This window comes from Salvelinus alpinus, chromosome 3 (genome assembly GCF_045679555.1).
Source record: "Salvelinus alpinus chromosome 3, SLU_Salpinus.1, whole genome shotgun sequence".
Classification (NCBI taxonomy): Eukaryota; Metazoa; Chordata; class Actinopteri; order Salmoniformes; family Salmonidae; genus Salvelinus; species Salvelinus alpinus.
Genome location: NC_092088.1, coordinates 49,559,633 through 49,584,929, shown reverse-complemented (window position 1 = coordinate 49,584,929; position 25,297 = coordinate 49,559,633). Strand labels below are relative to the sequence as shown.

Sequence of the window (25,297 nt, the reverse complement as noted above, 5' to 3'; positions counted from 1 at the left end):
TCTGATGAAACAAAAATAGAACTGTTTGGTCATAATGACCATCGTTCTGATTGAAGGAAAAAGGGGACGCTTGCAAGCCGAAGAACACCATTCCAACCGTGAAGCACGGGGGTGGCAGCATCATGTTGTGGGGATGCTTTGCTGCAGAAGGGCCTGGTGCACTTCACAAAACAGATGGCATCATGAGGGAAGAAAATTAAGTGGCTATATTGAAGCAACATTTCAAGACATTAGTCAGGAAGTTCAAGCTTGGTTGCAAATGGGTCTTCCAAATGGACAATGACCCCAAGCATACTTCCAAATTTGGTGCAAAATGGCTTAAGGACAACAAAGTCAAGTTATTGGAGTGGTCATCACAAGGCCCTGACCTCAATTCTTTAGAGAATTTGTGGGCAGTCCTGAAAAAGCGTGTGCGAGCAAGGAGGCCTTCAAACCTGACTCAGTTACACCAGCTCTGTCAGGAGGAATGGGCCAAAATTCACTCAACTTATTGTTGGAAGCTTGTGGAAGCCTACCCAAAACGTTTGACCCAAGTTAAACAATTTAAAGGCAATGCTACAAAATACTAATTGAGTGTATGTAAACTTCTGACCCTCTGGGAATGTGATAAATGAAATTAAAGCTGAAATAAATAATTATCTCTGCTATTATTCTGACATTTCACATTCTTAAAATAAAGTGGTGATCCTAAATGACCTAAAACAGGCAATTTTTTCAGGATTAAATGTCAGGAATTGTGAAAAACTGAGTTTAAATGTATTTGGCTAAGGTGTATGTAAACTTCCGACTTCAACTGTACATCATAAATGGGTGAAATATTAATAGAACAACCTTTATAGAAGCTGCTTTTGTACATTCAAATCGGACATACAATAGAAATCTATATATTTTTATATACATGTCATTTTTTGTGTGTAGAAGAAGAAACAATTACATCAATAATGTACACGTTCTTCTTTTTATCTCCCTGTAACGGCTCTCTTTCGGTGAGTGAGTAGACCAAGGCGCAGCGGGTGATGAATACATAATACTTTAATGTAAGACGAAGACAGACACGAAATACACTTGACTAAATATACAAAATAACAAAACGAACTAGACAGACCTAAACTACGAACTTACATGAAACGAAGAACACATGAACAGGAACGACCGAGACGAGACAGTACCGTGTGGTGCAACAAACACAGACACAGCGACAATCACCCACAAACAAACAGTGAGAACAACCTACCTTAATATGACTCTCAATTAGAGGAAAACGCAAAACACCTGCCTCTAATTAAGAGCCATACCAGGCAACCCAAAACCAACATAGAAACAGCAAACATAGACTGCCCACCCAAAACTCACGCCCTGACCATCACACACATACAAAACAACAGAAAACAGGTCAGGAACGTGACAGAACCCCCCCCTCAAGGTGCGAACGCCGGGCGCACCAGCACAAAGTCCAGGGGAGGGTCTGGGTGGGCATCTGACCACGGTGGTGGCTCAGGCTCCGGACGCTGTCCCCACACCACCATAGTCACTCCCCGCTTCTGTATCCCCCTCCCAATGACCACCCTCCAACTAAACCCACCTAGATGAAGGGGCAGCATCGGGATAAGGGGCAGCAGCTCCGGGATAAGGGGCAGCAGCTCCGGGCTGAGGGACTCTGGCGGGTCCGGGCTGAGGGACTCTGGCGGGTCCGGGCTGAGGGACTCTGGCGGGTCCGGGCTGAGGGACTCTGGCGGGTCCGGGCTGAGGGACTCTGGCGGGTCCGGGCTGAGGGACTCTGGCGGGTCCGGGCTGAGGGACTCCGGCGGGTCCGGGCTGAGGGACTCCGGCGGGTCCGGGCTGAGGGACTCCGGCGGGTCCGGGCTGAGGGACTCCGGCGGGTCCGGGCTGAGGGACTCCGGCGGGTCCGGGCTGGACGGACTCTGAAGGCTGGTCCGGGCTGAGCGGAAGGCTCTGGCTGATCCGGTCTGGCGGACGGCTCTGAAGGCTGGTCCGGTCTGGCGGAAGGCTCTGGCTGATCCGGTCTGGCGGAAGGCTCTGGCTGATCCGGTCTGGCGGAAGGCTCTGGCTGATCCGGTCTGGCGGAAGGCTCTGGCTGATCCGGTCTGGCGGAAGGCTCTGGCTGATCCGGTCTGGCGGAAGGCTCTGGCTGATCCGGTCTGGCGGAAGGCTCTGGCTGATCCGGTCTGGCGGACGGCTCTAGCGGCTCCTGTCTGGCGGACGGCTCTGTAGGCTCTTGGCAGACGGGCGGCTTTGCAGGCTCATGGCAGACGGGCAGCTTTGCAGGCTCATGACAGACGGGCAGCTTTGCAGGCTCATGACAGACGGGCAGTTCAGGCGCCGTTGGGCAGACGGGCAGTTCAGGCGCCGCCGGGCAGACGGGCAGTTCAGGCGCCGCCGGGCAGACGGGCAGTTCAGGCGCCGCCGGGCAGACGGGCAGTTCAGCTGCCGCTGGGCAGACGGGCAGTTCAGGCGCCGCTGGGCAGACGGGCAGTTCAGGCGCCGCTGGGCAGACGGGCAGTTCAGGCGCCGCTGGGCAGACGGGCAGTTCTGTAGGGAGGAGACGGAGAGACAGCCTGGTGCGCGGTACCGGAACTGGAGGCACTGGGCTGGAGACACGCACCATAGGGAGAGTGCGTGGAGGAGGAACAGGGCTCTGGAGATGCACTGGAAGCCTGGTGCGTGGTGTCGGCACTGGTGGTACTAGGCTGGGGCGGGAAGGTGGCGCCGGATATACCGGACCGTGAAGGAGGACACGTGCTCTTGAGCACCGAGCCTCCCCAACCTTACCAGGTTGAATGGTCCCCGTAGCCCTGCCAGTGCGGCGAGGTGGAATAGCCCGCACTGGGCTATGCAGGCGAACCGGGGACACCACCTGTAAGGCTGGTGCCATGTACGCCGGCCCGAGGAGACGTACTGGAGACCAGATACGTTGGGCCGGCTTCATGGCACTCGGCTCGATGCCCAACCTAGCCCTCCCAGTGCGGCAAGGTGGAATAGCCCGCACTGGGCTAAGCACGCGTACTGGGGACACCGTGCGCTTTACCGCATAACACGGTGTCTGACCAGTACGACGCCCTCTTACTCCACGGCAAGCCCGGGGAGTTGGCTCAGGTATCCAACCCGGCTTCGCCACACTCCCCTTTAGCCCCCCCCCCCCCAAGAAACTTTTGGGTGTTACTCACGGGCCTCCAGCCTTGCTTCCGTGCTGCCTCCTCATAACGTCGCCTCTCCGCTTTCGCTGCCTCCAGCTCCGCTTTGGGGCGGCGACACTCCACTGGCTCTGCCCAGGGTCCTTTACCGTCCAGGATCTCTTCCCATGTCCAATCCTCCTTCTCCCACTGCTGCTGTCGTGGCTGTCCGTTAACCCGCTGCTTGATCTGGGTTTGGTGGGTGATTCTGTAACGGCTCTCTTTCGGTGAGTGAGTAGACCAAGGCGCAGCGGGTGATGAATACATAATACTTTAATGTAAGACGAAGACAGACACGAAATACACTTGACTAAATATACAAAATAACAAAACGAACTAGACAGACCTAAACTACGAACTTACATGAAACGAAGAACACATGAACAGGAACGACCGAGACGATACAGTACCGTGTGGTGCAACAAACACAGACACAGCGACAATCACCCACAAACAAACAGTGAGAACAACCTACCTTAATATGACTCTCAATTAGAGGAAAACGCAAAACACCTGCCTCTAATTAAGAGCCATACCAGGCAACCCAAAACCAACATAGAAACAGCAAACATAGACTGCCCACCCAAAACTCACGCCCTGACCATCACACACATACAAAACAACAGAAAACAGGTCAGGAACGTGACACTCCCCATGACTTGCGGCATTTAAAGGGTCAATCTGAAAATTGACACATCCATTTTGGACTTTTAAATTCATAATTTATACCCTTTGATTCATGAATATAACTTATAAATGCTTAATGAGCTTATTTCAATGGTCGTACCCCATCAGAAACCCGAAATCTGGTTTTCCTACCTTGTTTGTAACAATTTAATTGTAAACAAACACTGTATAGCCTCAAAATATTGTTAAAAATAAAATGTTGATATCCTGGATGGTCAGTCGTTGCATCCATCTATGAATTTGATAATGCTTTCATTTCTCAAGCCCCATGACTCAGCTGTTTACCAAACCAGTGGCAAGGTTTGCTTTGTTATTGTTTCAATTGCAGATTGCCCCTTTTAAGTACACACATGTACAGTACAATTGTTTGTTGTTGCCTTGTACAGCGCCAGCACAGAAAATACATTACAGCATTCATTTTATGATTTTTTTCCGGTGTATAGTAAACTCTGGGCTCGATTCCGACCTAGGAAATTACGCCTTTCGTATGCACGCCTTTCCTACGCACTTCTCAGTAGTTGGTATTCAGACATTCGAGAGTGCCCATCCCAAGTTAAAAGTCTGTACAATTTAAATTCTGCTTAAGGGCACAGCATTTCATAAACTTTAATGTGGGAAAGTTGATATGTTGATATACTTTAGTTTGCTGTGTTGGAGACTATTTGACATGAGCCCGTTTTAGTTGCATAATGAGTCCGTATATACAGTGGGGCAAAAAAGTATTTAGTCAGTCACCAATTGTGCAAGTTCTCCCACTTAAAAAGATGAGAAATTCCAGAAAATCACATTGTAGGATTTTTTATGAATTTATTTGCAAATTATGGTGGAAAATAAGTATTTGGTCACCTACAAACAAGCAAGATTTCTGGCTCTCACAGACCTGTAACTTCTTCTTTAAGAGGCTCCTGTCCTCCACTCGTTATCTGTATTAATGGCACCTGTTTGAACTTGTTATCAGTATAAAAGACACCTGTCCACAATCTCAAACAGTCACACTCCAAACTCCACTATGGCCAAGACCAAAGAGCTGTCAAAGGACACCAGAAACAAAATTGTAGACCTGCACCAGGCTGGGAAGACTGAATCTGCAATAGGTAAGCAGCTTGGTTTGAAGAAATCAACTGTTGGAGCAATTATTAGGAAATGGAAGACATACAAGACCACTGATAATCTCCCTCGATCTGGGGCTCCACGCAAGATCTCACCCCGTGGGGTCAAATGATCACAAGACCGGTGAGCAAAAATCCCAGAACCACACGGGGGGACCTAGTGAATGACCTGCAGAGAGCTGGGACCAAAGTAACAAAGCCTACCATCAGTAACACACTACGCCGCCAGGGACTCAAATCCTGCAGTGTCAGACGTGTCCCCCTGCTTAAGCCAGTACATGTCCAGGCCTGTCTGAAGTTTGCTAGAGAGCATTTGGATGATCCAGAAGAAGATTGGGAGAATGTCATATGGTCAGACGAAACCAAATTAGAACTTTTTGGTAAAAACTCAACTCGTCGTGTTTGGAGGACAAAGAATGCTGAGTTGCATCCAAAGAACACCATACCTACTGTGAAGCATGGGGGTGGAAACATCATGCTTTGGGGCTGTTTTTCTGCAAAGGGACCAGGACGACTGATCCGTGTAAAGGAAAGAATGAATGGGGCCATGTATCGTGAGATTTTGAGTGAAAACCTCCTTCCATCAGCAAGGGCATTGAAGATGAAATGTGGCTGGGTCTTTCAGCATGACAATGATCCCAAACACACCGCCCGGGCAACGAAGGAGTGGCTTCGTAAGAAGCATTTCAAGGTCCTGGAGTGGCCTAGCCAGTCTCCAGATCTCAACCCCATAGAAAATCTTTGGAGGGAGTTGAATGTCCGTGTTGCCCAGCAACAGCCCCAAAACATCACTGCTCTAGAGGAGATCTGCATGGAGGAATGGGCCAAAATACCAGCAACAGTGTGTGAAAACCTTGTGAAGACTTACAGAAAACGTTTGACCTCTGTCATTGCCAACAAAGGGTATATAACAAAGTATTGAGATAAACTTTTGTTATTGACCAAATACTTATTTTCCACCATAATTTGCAAACAAAAAACATCCAGTCAGCAGCAGTCTTGTGGGCGAAAACAGCTTGTTGATAAGAGACGTCGAAGGAGAATTGCAAGAATCGTGCAAGCTAACAGGCGGGCCACAAACAGACAAATAACGGCACAGTACAACAATGGTGTGCAGAACAGCATCTTGGAACGCACAACTCGGCGATCCTTGTTACGGATGGGCTATTGCAGCAGACGACCACACCAGGTACCACTCCAATCAGCTAAAAACAAGAAGTGGCTCCAGTAGGCACGCGATCACCAACACTGGACAATTGAAGAGTGGAAAAACCTTGTATGGAACATGACAGCGAGTTCAGTTTACTTGAGTGGCCTACACAGTCCCCAGACCTCACTCCAATGGAGAATCTTTCGGGTGAGATGAAACGGGCTGTTCACAGCATGAATGTACTGCCGTCCAATCTGCAGCAACTGTGTGATGCCATCGCGTCTGCATGGACCAACATCCCTGTGGAACATTTCTGACACCGTGGAGAATGCCCGAAGAATTCAGGTCCGACCAGGTACCAGATGTGTGTACCGAATAAAGTCCCGGTGATTGTATGTCGGACTTGAAAAAATCTAAACAAATGAGTTGACGGAATACAGAATTTCTCACGTACTTGGTTGACAGAAAAAAAAGATGGTCAATTTCCCTTAATCCCTTATTGTACCAAGATATTAGGACATGTGGTGATATCATAAAACAATATTTACATTAGCTTCTTTGAAGTGCTGCTGTGCCAAAACACAGGAACACACCAACTCAAAGACATCTCCATGAAAGAGACATCATAATAACAACTGTGGAACTCCAAACCCTAACCCTAACCCTGCCTCAAGTTTCAGATGCAACACGAACATCCAAAAAGCATGTATGAATGTTTCAAAATGACATCTCCCCGTTCACCTCAAATGAATGCATTCGACTTCCTCGGTTACAGGCATGGAGAATGTCTGGATGTCGATCACGTCAACCGTCTTACGGGGCGCATAGGTGGATCTCCAGCACAGCAGCACATTCCTCTTCAGATACTTGACTGTGTTGTTCTTGACGCTGACAAAGCAGAAGGTATTGATCATGCTGTTGCTCATGGCGATGCACTCAATGATGTAGAAGGCCACCAGGGAGTTCCTCTGGCGGGAGATGAGTGTCGGGTGGAAGTCGCGTAGGATGGTGAAGCCATAATATGGTGCCCAGCACAGAATGTATGCCGTCAGGATCGCGATCAGGACCATGACTGTCTTACGCCGACCACGCATCCTCTTCCGGATCTGCTCCGTCTGGAAGCCCGGGACGTTCTTGAACCAGAGCTCACGGGAAATCTGTGTATAACATAGTGCCATGACAAAAACGGGCCCGAGGAACTCCAGGGCAAAGATAAACAGGAAGTAGGAGCGGTAGTAGGCCTGCTGGTCCACGGGCCAGATTTGGGCACAGAAGGTCTTGTGGGTGTTGTGAGAGGCGCTGGCACCACCGTGAGGGTACATGGTCTCAGAGGCAAAGAAGGCAGAAGGGATGGAGATGAGGATGGGTACAATCCACACACCAGTAATCAGACAGTAGGCTGTCTGGTACTTCATACGGGGCCTCAGAGGATGGACGATGGCCATGTACCTGAGGACAGAGGAGGGTGTGTTAATGTACATAAAAAGTAAACAAATGTATGTGGCCACTACTTGAATCAAGGGGAGAGACATAGTCAGTTTAGATTTGCATTAGGCTACATGCAAATGAAAAAGTATACTGTCGCTTCCTTTACAATTTAACGTAGGTGCATGAAACCAATCCTAATGGCGTCTACAAACAGTAGAGCTGCTCTTGGAGGATGATGACACTTCAACAAAAATATGAATGAAAAATTATTAACAGTTTTCCATGCTCTCCCAAGCGTATAGGGTAAATCAGCCAGGGTAAATCACCCAGGGTAAATAAGATAAATGCTCATTTGATGGTATAATCAAACCTTCCTATTTCCAGTATGATCCTCAACAATTCTCCACTCTATCGTCCAGGAAAAACTTAAGCCTGGGCATTGAGAATAAAAAAAAATAATAATATCGCAACCTTCTCATAGTCATAGCGGGGCTAACGCCTAGATTCAGTCAGATCAAGTGTTAACCAACGATAACCGACACCTGCATAGCTGATGTGGGTGTCTCCTTGTAATAGACATGAAAATAATAAAGTGGTATCGCTCCCTAATGTGCTAGCCCTGGCTGCACTGCCCATGGTGAACAGAGCTGGGCCACTCCTATCCGGTGCCTATTGGACCTCATAACTTTTAGGGGAAAACTAGATATATGTCATGTTTTTAGTATTCTATCAGAAGAATTACATGTTTGACTTTAAGAAAAACACATTGGTCAAGCTCAGGCTCTTAAATCCTAATAATTGTAGGTGGATTGTTCACACATGGACCATGAGATATTTCCACCCTGTTAGGGACATACACAAAACTATATGAAAGTGTTAACCTCTCTAGGGTACGTGGGACGGTAGCATCCCACCTCTTCAACAGCCAGTGAAGCTGCAGGGCGCCAAATTCAAAACAACAGAAATCCCATAATTAAAATTCCTCAAACATACATGTGTTTTACACCATTTTAAAGATACACTTGTTGTAAATCCAGCCACAGTGTCCGATTTCAAAAAGGCTTTATGACGAAAGCAAACCAAACGATTATGTTAGGTGAGTGCCTATTCACAGAATAACACAGCCATTTTTCCAGCCAAAGAGAGGATTCACAAAAAGCAGAAATAGAGATCAAATTTATCACTAACCTTTGATCTTCATCAGATGACACTCATAGGACTTCATGTTACACAATACATGTATGTTTTGCTCAATAAAGTTCATATTTATATCCAAAAATGTCAGGTTTTGGCCAGGACTGTTCTGGTTTTTTGTCACTAGATGTCCCCATTGCACCTTTTTTGTACCTTTTGTTTTTCCCTTGCTCTAATTATTGTTTGCACCTGTATGTCGTTCCCTTGTTAGTATTTAATCCCTGTGTGTTCCTCAGTTCCTTGCTCAGTGTTTGTATGTTAGCACCCAGCCCCAGCCCAAGCCTTGTTGTGAACATATATTTTTCTCTTGTTGGATTTTCCAGAGGTTCTCTGGTTTTGTTCTTTTGTATTTTGGATTAGTCTTTTGAGGTTTGTGTTTCCCTTGCTGTTTTTACCACTTTGTGGATTTTCTTTGTATTTTGGAAGATATCTATTTTTTATTAAACCACCATCTCTAGTACTGCTGTGTCTGCCTCATCTTCTGGGTTCTGCCGATTTAGTGACTGTTTCTCGCACCGGGTCCTGACAAAAAATCTGAGTTTACATTGGCGCGTTATGTTCAGCGTTGGCGCGTTATGCCTCCAAAACATCCGGTGATTTTGCAGAGAGCCACATCAATTTACATAAATACTCATAATAAACATTGCTGAGGGATACAATTGTTATGCATTGAATTATAGATAAACTTCTCCTTAATGCAACCGCTGTGTCAGATTTCAAAAAAACTTTTCGGAAAAAGCACACCATGTAATAATCTGAGTACGGCGCTCAGACACAAAAACAAGTGATACAGATACCCGCCATGTTGTGGAGTCAACAGAAGTCAGAAATAGCATTATAAATATTCACTTACCTTTGATGATCTTCATCAGAATGCACTCCCAGGAATCCCAGTTCCACAATAAATGTTTGTTTTATTCGATAAAGTCCATAATTTATGTCCAAATACCTCCTTTTTGTTCGCGCGTTTAGTTCACAAATCCAAACTCAGGAGGCGTGGGCAAGTCCAGGCGAAAGTTCAGACAAAAAGTAATATTACAGTTCGTAGAAACATGTCAAACGAAGTATAGAATCAATCTTTAGGATGTTTTTATCATAAATCTTCAATAATGTTTCAACCGGAGAATTCCTTTGTCTGTAGAAATGCAATGGAACGCAGCTAACTCTGATGGGAGCGAGCAAGACTGAGCTCGTGGCATTCTGCCAGACCCCTGACTCAATCAGCTCTTATTCCCTCATCCTTCACAGTAGAAGCATCAAACAAGGTTCTAAAGACTGTTGACATCTAGTGGAAGCCTTAGGAAGTGCAATATGACCCCATAGACACTGTATATTCGATAGGCAATGACTTGAAAAACTACAAACCTCAGATTTCCCACTTCCTGGTTGGATTTTTCTCAGGTTTTTGCCTGCCATATGAGTTCTGTTATACTCAGACATCATTCAAACAGTTTTCGAAACGTCAGAGTGTTTTCTATCCAAATCTACTAATTATATGGATATTCTAGCTTTTAGGACTGAGTAGCAGGCAGTTTACTCTGGGCACCTTTTTATCCAAGCTACTCAGTCCTGCCCCCCAGTCCCAAAGAAGTTAATCAAATTTTAAATAAGGCCGTAACGTAACAATACACTGTATATACAGTGCCTTCAGAAAGTATTCATAACCCTTGACTTATTCAAGCTTTTGTTGTGTTACAGCCTGAATTCAAAAATAATAATGTGTCCTCACTATCTACACACAAAACCCCATAAAGACAAAGTGAAAACATGTTTTTAGATTTTTTTGTCAATTACAAATGTATTCACACCCCTGAGTCAATACATGTTAAAATCACATTTGGCAGCGATTAAAGCTGTGCGTTTTTCTAGGTAAGTCTATAAAAGCTTGGCACACCTGGATTGTACAATATTTGCACATTATTCTTTAAAAAATTATTCAAGCTTTGTCAATGTTGTATGGTAAGCATCTCCAATGTATAAATAGAAAAATTATCCATAGTGTAACCATCATAAAACAATTCCATGCCACAAATAATACATTTCAAAGTTGTATTTACTAGACTAAGTAATTGGGGGGGGGGGGGGGCCTTTCAACTAAGATTACATATGGAATTGTTTTAAGATGGTCATATTGGATTTGGAATTTGATCAAATATTTAATTTGGCCTTTACTACCCATAGAAACGCATTGAATAACACATGCATAAATTATTTTAAAAAGACATTAAAAAAAAAGAATCATTAGGTTTAAGGTTTTCAAGTGTCTGTCTTATCTAGGAGATATAAGAAAGCTCAGGAAATATTTAACCCCCTACTTTTGTTGGCACAAAACTATCTCCATACTTCCTTTCATTTGTATGGGTTACCTTCAGATGAGTCCTGTGACACAAAACGGAGAACATCATGAGAGTCTCCCTTTTTCACAGTGGTAGCCCAAACCATAGCCCAAACCTTTCGAACGCTACAGATGTTTTTGTGAGAAGACCAATTTTTGGGATGTTTCATGGTCTGCAAAACAAATATTTCTAGCTGACAGAGTTTGATGGGGATTTTTTCATTACGCTACTTAGATTGATTCACGGGTGCGTCAATAGACTTATTAACAACACAATATTAATAGGGTACAATGGGGTACAACAGAACACATTTACAGGACCTTCGAGAATGGTATTATCTTATTTATTGAAAGAGAAAATGTGAGAGGAGTACGTCAACATAGCCTTTCGCAACCGTGAACACTAGAATTCCCCAACCAGGAATAGACATGAACTAGGCAATCGATTAGCATCTGATGTGGACAGTGCTGGGACAATATTGACCATGGGTTTGTAAATTTAACCTGCCATCTTACAACACTCAATGACTTTCTCCACTTTACACACACAAAGCGCCACTTTCAGAGGAAATTAATATTTCAATTGGGTATTTTATTTGTACATTGATGTTGCTTGCCAGGTAGGATACCGTTAGGATAGGATGGAGATGAAAAAAAGCGTGTTGTCCAAGACTCTCTCTCGCTCCCTCTCAGTTCTCAGTCCAGGAAAGTAAAGTCTATGTGAGCTCTTCCATGCAGTGAATTCTTCCTCTGCTCCCAGCCGGGATGGATTGCGAACTCAGTCCGTCTCAAATGCAAACAGTGCATTCCTGCAGGACCACCTCTGGGATGATTGCTTCGGTATGAGTAGGATAGGTTTTTCTCAATCGGTGTTTGGTTTCCAAGGAGAGTTAGGTCATTTGTTCCTCATGCTGTGGCCACATCTCAAAGAAACTTGATGTCACGTCTGTTTACAAGTTATGTCGTTTTTATGGATACTCACAGAGGGTGGGCCGAGTAGGCTGGACAGGGCTTCTGAGAATTCAGCGCAGTCATGTCCATTAGGATAAATGTGAGATTTCCTCATAAGTGTTCACAGAATGTTTCTTCTAATCAGAAACCAATTCAACAGTCCTTGGGATGAAATAAGTAGCCTGTAGGTTCTAAATATTCCTCTTACTTCTGTAACAATCAGATATCCTACTTTGTGTGGCTTTTGAAATACTTTCTGAAAATTGTCCTCTGCTCAAATTTTGGATAATTAAAAAAATATTTATATTTAAGTAATATTATTAAGTATAATATATTATACTTGGTACATTTGATCAACGCGTGCAATGCCAAACATTGACTGGATTGGTGTAAAGCTCGCCGCAGTGGAAACGTGTTTTCTGGAGTGATGAATGATGCTTCACCATCTGACAGTCCGACGTACGAATCTGGGTTTGGTGAATGTCAGGAGAACGCTACCTGCCCGAATGCATAGTGCCCACTGTAAAGTTTGGTGGAGGCGGAATAATGGTCTGGGGCTGTTTTTCATGTTCTGGGCTAGGCCCCTTGGAAAATCTTAACGTTACAGCAATTCTGTGCTTCCAACTTTGTGGCAACAGTTTGAGGAAGGCCCTTTCCTGTTTCAGCATGATAGTGCACACTGCGAGGTCCATACAGAAATGGTTTGTAGAGATTGGTGTGGAAGAACGTGACTGGCCTGCCCAGAACCCTGACCTCAACCCCATTGAACACCTTTGGGATGAATTGGTATGCCGACTGTGAGCCAGGCCTAACTGCCCAACATCAGTGCCCGACCTCACTAATGCTCTTGTGGCTGAATGGAAGCAAGTCCCCACAGCAATGTTTCAACATCTAGTGGAGAGCCTTCCCAGACGAGTGGAGGCTGTTATGGCAGCAAAGGGGGGACCAACTCTATATTAATGCCCTTGATTTTGGAATGAGATGTTTGACAAGCAGGTGTCCACATACTTTAGTAAAACATGAGCTTTATCTTGAAAATTCTCAGTAATCTACAGCAGCAGTTTTTTATTCTATTTGGGTCTAAAGGGTTAACAATTCACATATTAAGTTGCATGGACTCATAGCTGTGGGAAGTATGGGTGCTGAGGGTGCTGCAGTCAAAGCCATGGGCCTTGAATCAGTAACATAGCTGTAGAATTCTGAATTGTTTCATCAAATGGACAATGCGTTATCAACTGAAGTTAAAGAGATTTTGCTGTACTTTCGTACACTTTATTTAAAGTGCATTTAAAGTTTGGTTAGATTTAGTCCTGTTCAAATGTGTCTACAAATTAATAGTTGACATGTTGGATTCTCAAGCAAACCTCAAAGTTTAAGAATATGACTAAATCCAATCAAATAAAACTTGAAATGCACTTTAAATAAAGTTTGAATTTATGTAGTCCTATTCTTTAACTTTGATTCTTGGTTGAGATGGAAATGTGAATCCAACATATCAATGACTAATTTGTAGAAAAACTGGAATTAAAGCCAGACAGTGGCACAAAAGATAAATCTCCTTCAAGTGTGATATTTGGTTGTGTTGACAACCAAACACAATTCAGTATCACTTTTGCAATAGAGTAAATATTGGGGCGGCAGTTAGCCTAGTGGTTAGAGCATTGGGCCAGTAACCGAAAGGTTGCTAGATCGAATCCCTGAGCTGACAAGGTAAATCTGTCCTTCTCCCCCTGCACTGTTACTAGGCTGTCATTTTAAATAAGAATGTGTTCTTAAAACCTCTTGCCGCTCAGATCCCTTTAGCGGGATCATTTTCGTCTACATCCGGTGAATTGCAGAGCGCCGAATTCAAATTAAATTACTAAAAATATGAAATCACAAGTGCAATACACCAAAACACAGCTTAACTTGTTGTTAACTTATTGTCACTACAGGGGGTGCTGTTTCAACTTCGACATTTTGCGTCTCCAAATTAAACTGCCTCGTACTCAATTCTTGCTCGTACAATATGCATATTATTATTATTATTGGATAGAAAACAATCTCTAGTTTCTAAAACCGTTTGAATTATGTCTGTGGGTGAACCAGAACTCTTTCTACAGCGAAAATCATGACAGAACATGCGAAGGTCTGAAAACTAGGCTCTGATCTCGGATCAGTTTAAAACTCTGTGTGTGCCCTATGGATCGAAATGAACTGCACCCGCCTTCCCCTGGATGTCAGTAACCAATGAGAAGTGGAATGGTGTTTCTACGTATTTCTCAGAGCTTATAAAAGGGCAAGGAACGAGGTGCGCTCTCTTTTCGACTTCCGCCATTACGCAACGCAAGACCCCAGGATAGCATTTTGAAACGCTCAGTTATCGGCCTTAGATATGTCCGTCTGTAATTTAATTCGGTATAGGTGTTAGAAACATCATAACGAAGTTATTTGAAACCGATTTATATCAGTTTATGCGAGTATATTGCTATTTTCGGAATTTTTGTAGTATTGCGTTTGAGGATTTGGACATGTGTGTGCCAGGTAGCTAATGTTAGCTGCTAGTTCCGAAGTTGAAGTGGACGTTTTACAACAAAGCAACGATTCTTTTGGACAAAAGGACACATTGCCCAAGATTCTGATGGAAGCTCGTCCAAAAGTAAGAACTATTTATGATTTTATTCCGTATTTATGTGGAAAAATGTAAACGCATTTTTCGGCCAATATTGCGGCACTAGTCTGGCTGTAACGCACACTGTATGTCTAGTAACGTTAATTTTAAAAATCTAAATCAGCGGTTGCATTAATAACCAATGCATCTTTCATTAGCTGTCCAACCCGTATTTTTTTAGTCAATCTAATCGATAAATAATCGTAAACTTAACTTCCAAGATGGCGCCGGCCAGAATGCATGCCATGTTTTGACTGATTACATAGCATAACCACGATTTGTGATGCTAAATATGCACATTTTCGAACAAACTCTATATGCATTGTGTAATATGATGTTACAGGACTGTCATCTGAAGAATTCTGAGAAGGTTAGTGAAAAAATTAATATATTTTGGGGGTGATAACGTTATCGCGCTTTTTGCCTCGAATCAATGCTGGGGTGATGTTAGCTCATGTGGAATGCTAATATAACGATATATTGTGTTTTCGCTGTAAAACACTTAGAAAATCTGAAATATTGTCTGGATTCACAAGATGTTGGGCTTTCATTTGCTGTACGCTGTGTATTTTTCAGAAATGTTTTAAGATGAGTAATTAGGTAATACACGTTGCTCTCTGTAGTTATTCTAGTCCCTTTGGGTGAGTTTTGTGATAGTGGCTGCAATGGTAAACTGTGATTTATACCTGAAAAATGCACATTTTTCTAAAAAAACATATGCTATACCATAAATATGTTATCAGACTGTCATCTTATGAAGTTGTTTCTTGGTTAGTGGCTATATATATCTTTATTTAGTCGAATTAGTGATAGCTACTGATGGAGTAAAAAACTGGTGGAGTAAAAAAAGTGGTGTCTTTTGCTAACGTGGTTAGCTAATAGATTTACATATTGTGTCTTCCCTGTAAAACATTTTAAAAATCAGAAATGATGGCTGGATTCACAAGATGTTGGGCTTTCATTTGCTGTATGCTGTGTATTTTTCAGAAATGTTTTAGGATGAGTATTTTGGTAATTGACGTCGGTCTCTGTAATTATTCCGGCTGCTTCCAACGCTATTTCAGATTGCAGCTGCAATGTAGAACTGTGATTTATACCTGAAATATGCAAATTTTTCTAAAAGAAAATATGCTATACCATAAATATGTTATCAGACTGTCATCTTATGAAGTTGTTTCTTGGTTAGTGGCTATATATATCTTTATTTAGTCGAAATTGTGATAGCTGCCCATGCAGGAAAAAAATGGTGGAGAAAAAAAAGTTGTGTCTTTTGCTATCATGGTTAGCTAATAGATTTACATATTGTGTCTTCCCTGTAAAACATTAAAAAAATCGGAAATGATGGCTGGATTCACAAGATCTGTATCTTTCATTTGGTGTCTTGGACTTGTGATTTCATGAACATTTCATTATATGATATCCCTGTGGCTTTAGGCTAGGCTATGCTAGTCAGCTTTTTTGATGGGGGGGATCCCGGATCCGGGGTTGTGACTCGTTAGAGGTTAATCCAGCCGGCGTGTCAGATTTCAAAAAGGCTTTATGGTGAAAGCAAACCATGCGATTATGTGAGGACAGCTCTCAGCAGACAAAACATTACAAACAGCTAGCAGCAAAGTAGATTGGTCACGAAAGTCAGAAAAGCAATCAAATTAATCACTTACCTTTGATAATCTTCGTATGTTTGCACTCACGAGACTCCCAGTTACACAATAAATGTTCGCTTTGTTCGATAAAGATTCTCTTTATATCCAAAAACCTCCATTTGGTTGGCACGTTTTGTTCAGTAATCCACAGTCTCGTGCGGTCACGAAGGGCAGACGAAAATTCCAAATAGTATCCGTAAAGTTCGTAGAAACATGTCAAAAGTTTTTTATAATCAATCCTCAGGTTGTTTTTACAATAAATAATCGATAATATTTCAACCGGACGGTAGCCTTTTCAATAGAAGAGAGAAAGAAAAGGTCTCGCTCCCGGCGTGAGCGCATGCACAAATCTGAGGACATCTGGCTATCCACTGACGCGATGTGATCATTCGCGCTAATTTTTCAGAATAAAAGCCTGAAACTATGTCTAAAGACTGTTCACACCTTGTGGAAGCCATAGGGAAAGGAATCTGGTTGATATCCCTTTAAATGGAGGATAGGCTTGCAATGGAAAAGAGTAGTTTCAGAAAAACAGCACTTCCTGGATGGTTTTTCCTCAGGTTTTCGCCTGCCATATCAGTTCTGTTATACTCACAGACAATGTTTTGACAGTTTTGGAAACTTTAGAGTGTTTTCTATCCTAATCTGCCAATTATATGCATATTCTAGCTTCTGGGCCTGAGAAATAGGCAGTTTACTTTGGGCACGTTTTTCATTCAAACATCAAAATACTGCCCCCTAGCCTAATTAACTGACTTGCCTAGTTACATTTTTAAAAAGCCTTTTAACTTGTTGACAAGTTAAACAAATTATATGTTGGATTCCCATCTCCAACTAAACCAAAAATAGGATGAAGCCAGTGGCTCAGATGAAACTATCCAAGCATTAGACTTCCTTTAAATGTTGATATTTGGTTGCTTTGACAACCAGACACAATTCAATATTACTTTTGTAATACAGGAAATTAATTAAAGTTAAGGCTATTTACAAACTAATGTAACAATATTTATTCAACCTTAAAATGAGTCACACATCCATGGCCACATTTTGAAGTTAGCCTACTGTAACTATAACCATAGATAGCATGCAAAGATCGCAGTTCTGTGAAGATCTTCACAATTGGTATACTAATCTGTGCAGAATCTCAAACAGCATTGATCACTTGCACTATGTATCTCAGATTAAGCACAGTGTTACATGAAGTTGTTGTATAAATACAAAATATCTGACATTGTATTCCCATGTGAACTTTGTTGTGTTTTAAAATGGTTGAAAGCACAATGATAACACATTTAGATGACAACTAAACCAAAAATCTGATTTATTTGGGGGTGATATCCCATTGGGAATTCAACAAACAAACCTAGGTGAATAAAGGTTGAACCCTCATTGATCACAGTCTTTACCAAATATTACCAACATTTCCACGTTGAATTTACGTGGTGTGCCACTTAGGGTTATCTGCTGTTTTCGTTCTTTATAGACTTGAACACCTCAACCAGCAGAACCACTACTGTAGCCAGCACATGTAAAAGACAATGAATACATACACAAGCCATTGGCATGAAGAAAGTTAACTACTCATATCCAGAACTGTGATGAACTTCTTCTCTAATTATTGATACAGTTTTGATTTAAAAAATGTTTTTCAAGCATGTAAAAGATGAGAGACAGGTCTTTTTCGATGAGTGAATGAAGAAACAGCTGTTGAATCCCGCCTTAGAGTAGTCGATTCTCTTCTATACAGCAGGCTGATCTTTTATTAAAGATGTTCCCCAATAGTATACTTTGTTCCTCTTTTTTTTGTTTGCTTTGAAATGATTTGACAGGTGGAAGCAATATATAAGAAACTCAACCAAACAAACCTATTTCTTTTTCAGGTCAGTGCGACAAAGGAAGGAAGACACGTACAGGGGACAATTTAGAGATATTGACACTGACTTTGATGATAGACCCTGCTGAGTTCCTTATTGATTACTATAAGGCTGACTTATGTACCAAGGGGTCAAGATGGCCTCAACAAAATAAAACTGGTCAAGGCAATTACTGGACATACACACACACACACACAAACACGCCTGTCATTGAAAGACACCAATAAAAGGGGATGAGGCACCCACCTGTCTGCAGCAATTGCCAGCAGTGCGTTAGTGGACACGTAGAGAGACACAGTCCTGATGTAGTTGACTGAGGCACACAGCACCAGGCCATGGTCCCAGGACAGCTGCTTCACCACATAGTAATCCACCAGGAACGGGCAACACACCACTGACACTATGAAGTCTGATATTGCAAGGTTAGCTATGAGTAGGTTAGTGATGTTACGCAGCTTCTTGTACCGTGCCAAAGTAGCTATAAACAGGAAGTTGCCAACACCGCAGACGAGCATAATGCAAATGAGCACCACGGTGATGACGATGGTGGCGACGAAGAAGGCTGTGCCCTGCGTGGTGTCGGGCATCTCGTTGTCGGGAACACCATAGTCCATGTCGTAGTTATCCGTCAATGGGTCAAGCTCGCTTCCTCCCAGCATGTGGTCACGGGTCTCAGTATATACATCCGCTAAGTGGCTGATGTTGGGATCTCCCATTGTGAATTCCCAAGAAGTTTTGGGTTTCTTGTCTTTATTTGTGTCCACTTTATAAGTTATGTCAGTGTCTTCCAGGAATCATTTCATACGGTGTTTGGGTCATGGTGTAAGTGTCTTGCAGGAACCATGCAGGATCGATGATGGAGGGTCTTTTGGAGTGAAGAGAAGATCCCACTTGTCACTCAGACAGTAAAGAGAACATCTTCACCTGGAACACAGATGTTCTTAATGTAGCATGACTCACACAGAGACCAGAGAATGTTTCTGAAGATTCATTAAATAGACATTTCAGAAACGAACATGCTGGCTGGATCAAATAAGCATGAAAAAAAGTAATCTTGTGTGTGCTATTGTTGACGTTGCAGAGCTAGTAAAATAATAAGAATTACCAATGACATTTATTTTCTGCTCATAGTTTTATTATTGGTCAATGACACAGATTCATGCCCCCAGACTTCTCTCTATCCAAGAGATACCCTGGGTTAATGACTTAACGTTATGTGCATTAAAAATAGTGATTTGTGGCCAGAGGAAAGAATAACCATGACAAAGATGAAAGAGAATTAGCCAATTTATTCTCAGGGTTAGAATAATATTGTGGAATATGAGCTGGTTGTAGTAACCTGGACACCATCCAACGCACAATAGAGTGTTATGAAACACTCGGAAAAAAAGTGGGGGTACAAGTTACAGGTAGAAGGTGACAGATAGAGAGAGAAGGAAGGAATTATATGTGTGTGTGTGTGTATGTGTGTGTGTGTGTGTGTGTGTGTGTGTGTGTGTGTGTGTGTGTGTGTGTGTGTGAGCACAATCAATCAATTAATACAATTTATAGAATCAATTGTGCACACACATAGGCTAATCAGTAATGTAATTCAAACTGAGATAACTAATTGTGAGGTGGAATGTTCCATCAAATCAAATTTGATTTGTCACCTGCCGAATACAACGGGTGTAGACTTTACCGTTAAATGCATGCTAAAGATCCCTTCCCAAAGATGCAGAGGTAAAACAAACAAATATATAAAGAGTAACACAAAATAAAATTCATAAGAATGGAGCTATATACAGGCAGGACTAGTAACAGATCAGTGTGCAGGGGTACGAGGTCATTGAGGTAGATACAGTGCCTTCGGAAAGTGTTCACACCCTCTGAAATGTTCAACATTTTGTTGTGTTACGAAGTGGGAATAAAATTGATCTACACAAATGTCAACGATCTACACAAAATTCTCTGTAATGTCAAATTGGGAGATAAATCGAACATTTGTATATATTTAAATAAAACACGAATACATCTTGATTAGATACTGTAAATATTCAACATCCTGAGTCGATACATGTTAGAATTACCTTTTAAAGTGATTACAGCAGTGAGTATTTTTGCGTAAGTCTCTAAGAGCTTTCCACACCTGGATTGTGCAACATTTGCCCATTATTCTTTTTAAAGTTCTTCAAGCTCTGTCAAATTGGTTTATGATCATTGCTAGACGACCATTTTCAGGTCTTGTCATAGATTTTCAAGCAGATTTAAATCAAAACTGTAACTCGACCACTCAGGAACATTCACTGTCTTCTTGGTAAGCAACTCGAGTGTAGATTTGGCCTTGTGTTTTATGTTACTGTCCTGCTGAAAGATCAATTCATCTCCCAGTATCTGGTGGAAAGCAAATTGAACCAGGTTTTCCTCTAAGGTTTTGCTTGTGCAGATAGTCCGGGTAACCATTTACTTAACTATTTAGCAGACTGATGGCTTTTTAGCAGTCCATGAACAGACTGTTAGGTTATGTCAAATATTCAAGTGCAGAAAACATACAATACTACCAGACAAATGAAACAACTTATTTGTGCACTTTGAGGACAATACAGTGCTACCGACACGGTCCGCTACCAAAGACTGTGGGCTCTCCTTCTCCGTGGCCGACTTGAGTAAAACATTTAAACGTGTTATGTTAACCCTCGCAAGGCTGCCGGCCCAGATGGCATCCCTAGCCGCGTCCTCAGAGCATGCACAGACCAGCTGTCTGGTGTGTTTACAGACATATTCAATCAATCCCTATCCCAGTCTGCTGTCCCCACATGCTTCAAGATGGCAACCATTTTTCCTGTCCCCAAGAAAGCTAAGGTAACTGAACTAAATTACTATTGCCCCATATGTAACGGATGTGAAATGGCTAGCTAGTTAGCGGGTACGTGCTAGTAGCATTTCAATCAGTTACGTCACTTGCTCTGAGACTTAAGTAGGGTTGCCCCTTGCTCTGCAAGGGCCGCGGCTTTTGTGGAGTGATGGGTAACGACGCTTCGTGGGTGACCGTTGTCGATGTGTGCAGAGGGTCCCTGGTTCGCGCCCGTGGCGGGGCGAGGGGACGGTTTAAAGTTATACTGTTACATTGATGCTGTTGACCCGGATCACTGGTTGCTGCGGAAAAGGAGGAGGTTGAAAGGGGGGTGAGTGTAACGGATGTGAAATGGTTAGCTAGTTAGCGGGTACGTGCTAGTAGCATTTCAATCAGTTACGTCACTTGCTCTGAGACTTAAGTAGGGTTGCCCCTTGCTCTGCAAGGGCCGCGGCTTTTGTGGAGCGATGGGTAACGACGCTTCGTGGGTGACCGTTGTCGATGTGTGCAGAGGGTCCCTGGTTCGCGCCCGTGGCGGGGCGAGGGGACGGTTTAAAGTTATACTGTTACACATAGCACATACTTCTTTCATCATGAAGTGCTTTGAGAGACTAGTCAAGGATCATATCACCTCCACCCTACCTGTTACCCTAGACCCACTCCAATTTGCTTACCACCCCAATAGGTCCAGAGACAATGCAATCAACATCATCCTGCACACTGCCCTATCCCATCTGGACAAGAGGAATACCTATGTAAGAATGCTGTTCATTGACTACAGCTCAGCATTCAACACCATAGTACCCGCCAAACTCATCATTAAGCTTGAGACGTTGGGTCTCGACCCCGCCCTTTTCAACTGGGTCCTATACTTCCTGACGGGCCACCCCCAGGAGGTGAAGGTAGGAAACAACATCTCCACTCCGCTGATCCTCAACAATGGGGCCCCACAAGGGTGCATGCTCAGCCCCCTCCTGTACTCCCTGTTTACCCACGACTGCGTGGCCATGTACGCCTCCAACTCAATCATCAAGTTTGCAGACGACACTACAGTGGTAGGCTTGATTACCAACAACGACGAGACAGCCTACAGGGAGGAAGTGAGGGCCCTCGGAGTGTGGTGTCAGGAAAATAAAAGAGATGATTGTGGACTTCAGGAAACAGCAAAGGGAGCACCCACCTATCCACATCAGAAGGGACAGCAGTGGAGAAGGTGGAAAGTTTTAAGTTCCTCGGTGTACATATCACCGACAAAACTGAAATGGTCCACACACACAGACAGTGTGGTGAAGAAGGAGCAACAGCACCTTTTTCAACCTCAAGAGGCTGAAAAAATGTGGCTTGTCACCGAAAACCCTCACAAACGTTTACAGGTCCACAATTGAGAGCATCCTGTCGGGTTGTATCACCGCCTGGTACGGCAACTGTAACACCCACAACCGCATAGCTCTCCAGAGGGTGGTGCGGTCTGCACAACACATCACTGGGGGGAAACTACCTGCCCTTCAGGACTCCTACAGCACCCAATGTCACAGGAAGGCAAAAAATATCATCAAGGACAATAACCACCCGAGCCACTACCTGTTCACCACGCTTCCATCCAGAATGCGAGGTCAGTGCAGATGCATCAGAGCTGGAACAGGGAGATTGAAAAAAACCTTCTATCTCAAGGCCATCAGATTGTTAAACAGCTACCACTAGCACAGAGAGGCGGCTGCCTACCTACAGACTTGATATCATTGGCCACTTTAATAAATGGAACACTAGTCACTTTAATAAAGCCACTTATTACTCATCTCATTTGTATATACTGTATCCTTCACTATCTATTCTTTACTATCTATTGCATCTTAGCTGCTCTGTCACTTCTCCTCCATATATTTTATAATTATATATTCTCATTCCATTCCTTTACTAGAGTGTGTGAATTTGTTAGATATTAGGTTTTGTTGTGGAATTGTTAGATATTACCTCTTAGATATTGCTGCACTGTTGGATCTAGAAGTATAAGCGTTTCGCTACACTCGCAATAACATCTGCTAACCATGTGTACGTGACCAATAACATTTAATTTGATTTGATCTCATTCTCACCCTAATGAAAAAAAGTATTAATTACAAACAATGCACTGTCCAATAAAGCATCACACAGATTCTTTTAGATGAAACATCTAACTACAAAATGTTTATAGGCATATTTTATATTTAATGAGCTGAAGTTAAACCACTATGTGGGGAGAGTTGTTCTAACGGATAGGCTACAAACATCTGATTACGCATGCATACAGACGGTACTTTCCTATATGTGTTCTCAAAATGTGAAATCAATTTAATTTAGAATGAAACCTCTTCAAATTAAATGAGCAAAAGGACATGGTGTAGAGAAATCCAAATAAAGCTGTCACTATGGGTAAGATATTCAATAAGCACTGTACATTTACGGTTGTGGAAAGTAATATATATATATATGTATTTGTAATTGTTGTTACTTTTTTATGTATGTGTATATATATATTACTTTCCAGAACTGCAAATGTACAATGCTTATTGAATAACTTACCCATAGTGGCAGCTTTATTTGGTTTTCTCCACCCCATGTCCTTTTGCTTTTATAATTTGAAGAGGTTTCATTCTAAATTGAATTGATTGCACACAAATAATGTTTTACCACCACTTTGATACATAAGACTCTGAAAATATATGCAGAATACTCACTTACTTTCAACTGATCCCATGAATTGCACGGTCTTCTTGCATTATCAATCTCATCTTGATCAGCTCATTGATTTAACATGTACTTTCTCAGGCATGTATTTTCCCTAGGCTAATGTTAGAAAATAACAGGTCCTATCTTCTCCATAGTGCTCCGTCGCTCCTTTCCTCCTCGCTGTTGGTTCTCTCCTCTCCACCAACATGCCCTAGAGAAGCAAAAAAGACATGTCTTGATCCTCTCCCTGCTTATTCATTTTTATAAAGGAGGAGAGGCTCCCGTTCTAGCTGAGAAAGTGTCCTGTTTCAAGTCTTGAATTCGGGGTGAGTGTACTTTATGTGTGATGTTGTTCACTCAGTCACTAGTTGGATGTGGGAAGTTCCAGCTAGCCTACTTTGACATCACTGGCTTTGCTAATTGAATTATGTTGCAACTGTAATAACGTTGTAGCCTACAGTACCTAATTGAGAGCTTTGCTAGTTTCTTGGCAGAGGTCACAGTTCGCTCACTCACGAGGCCACAATGTTTAACACAATTTCTAAAATACAAATTCAAGACTATTCAGTCATGTGAAATCCATAGATTAGGGCCTAATGAATTTATTTAAATTGACTGATTTCCTTATATGAACTGTAATTCAGTAAAATTGTTGAAATTGTTGCATGTTGCGTTTACATTTCTTTTCAGTATAAATTGTTTTCAATTAGAAATACATGTACTGGTTTGAGTGTGTGTAAATAAACTTGAAAATATACAGATGAAACCTGTAAATCATAACACATTGGTTTATAAAATGAATATGTATCTTTGAAGTCCATTTCCATTGTCCTCTTTGGTGAAAATGTTTAACATTTTCAGCTCATTTGTGAATGTATCTTGTTTGGAAAGCATGGTAGTGACAGTATTATTTTTCCTTTGAACCAGTGATAAGTGAAAAAACCAACCCAACAACCAGATTTTTGGTTGAGATAGAAATGATCAAATCTCTTTGTATCCCTAATCTCAATCTGCAATACTGGAAAGGTGTCCTCACAGGGAATAGAATAGTGTCAGTTTAAGAGATATAGAAACCCCCTTATTTCTCAGACCAATTTGTGTATCCCGGCAATAGACATTATGAACAAACCAGACAGGCAAGTTTGGGTCATCTGGTATCCACCAGACCAAGGAACAATCTTCTAAAATAATCAGTTATATACAGAGCCATCACTGAATGGAACTCCTTACCAACTGATATTTCCCAAGTGAACAGTAAATTCACATTCAAGAAAACACTTCTTAGATGTTAAGTCCCCAGTATGGTGCAAAATTGTAACAAGACCCCTTTTTCTTGGATACAGACAAACAAAATCATGTTGTGCTTAAAGCTGGAGTTGTAACTATTCTACAGTCGTGGCGAAAAGTTTTGAGAATGACACAAATATTAATTTTTACAAAGTCTGCTGCCTCAGTTTGTATGATGGCAATTTGCATATACTCCAGAATGTTATGAAGAGTGATCAGATGAATTGCAATTAATTGCAAAGTCCCTCTTTGCCATGCA

General features: G+C 42.4%; 1 protein-coding gene across 1 annotated transcript; it reads right to left on the bottom strand.

Annotated features, from left to right (window-relative positions):
• Positions 1-3,446: 3,446 nt before the first annotated feature.
• LOC139570879 (prokineticin receptor 2-like) lies at positions 3,447-19,144 on the bottom strand. Its single transcript, XM_071393177.1, has 2 exons — positions 18,459-19,144; positions 3,447-7,586 (listed from the first exon to the last, which is right to left on the bottom strand). Exons 1-2 carry the CDS (start codon positions 18,926-18,928, stop codon positions 6,875-6,877), a joined length of 1,182 nt encoding a protein of 393 aa, XP_071249278.1. The 5' UTR covers positions 18,929-19,144; the 3' UTR covers positions 3,447-6,874.
• Positions 19,145-25,297: the final 6,153 nt, after the last annotated feature.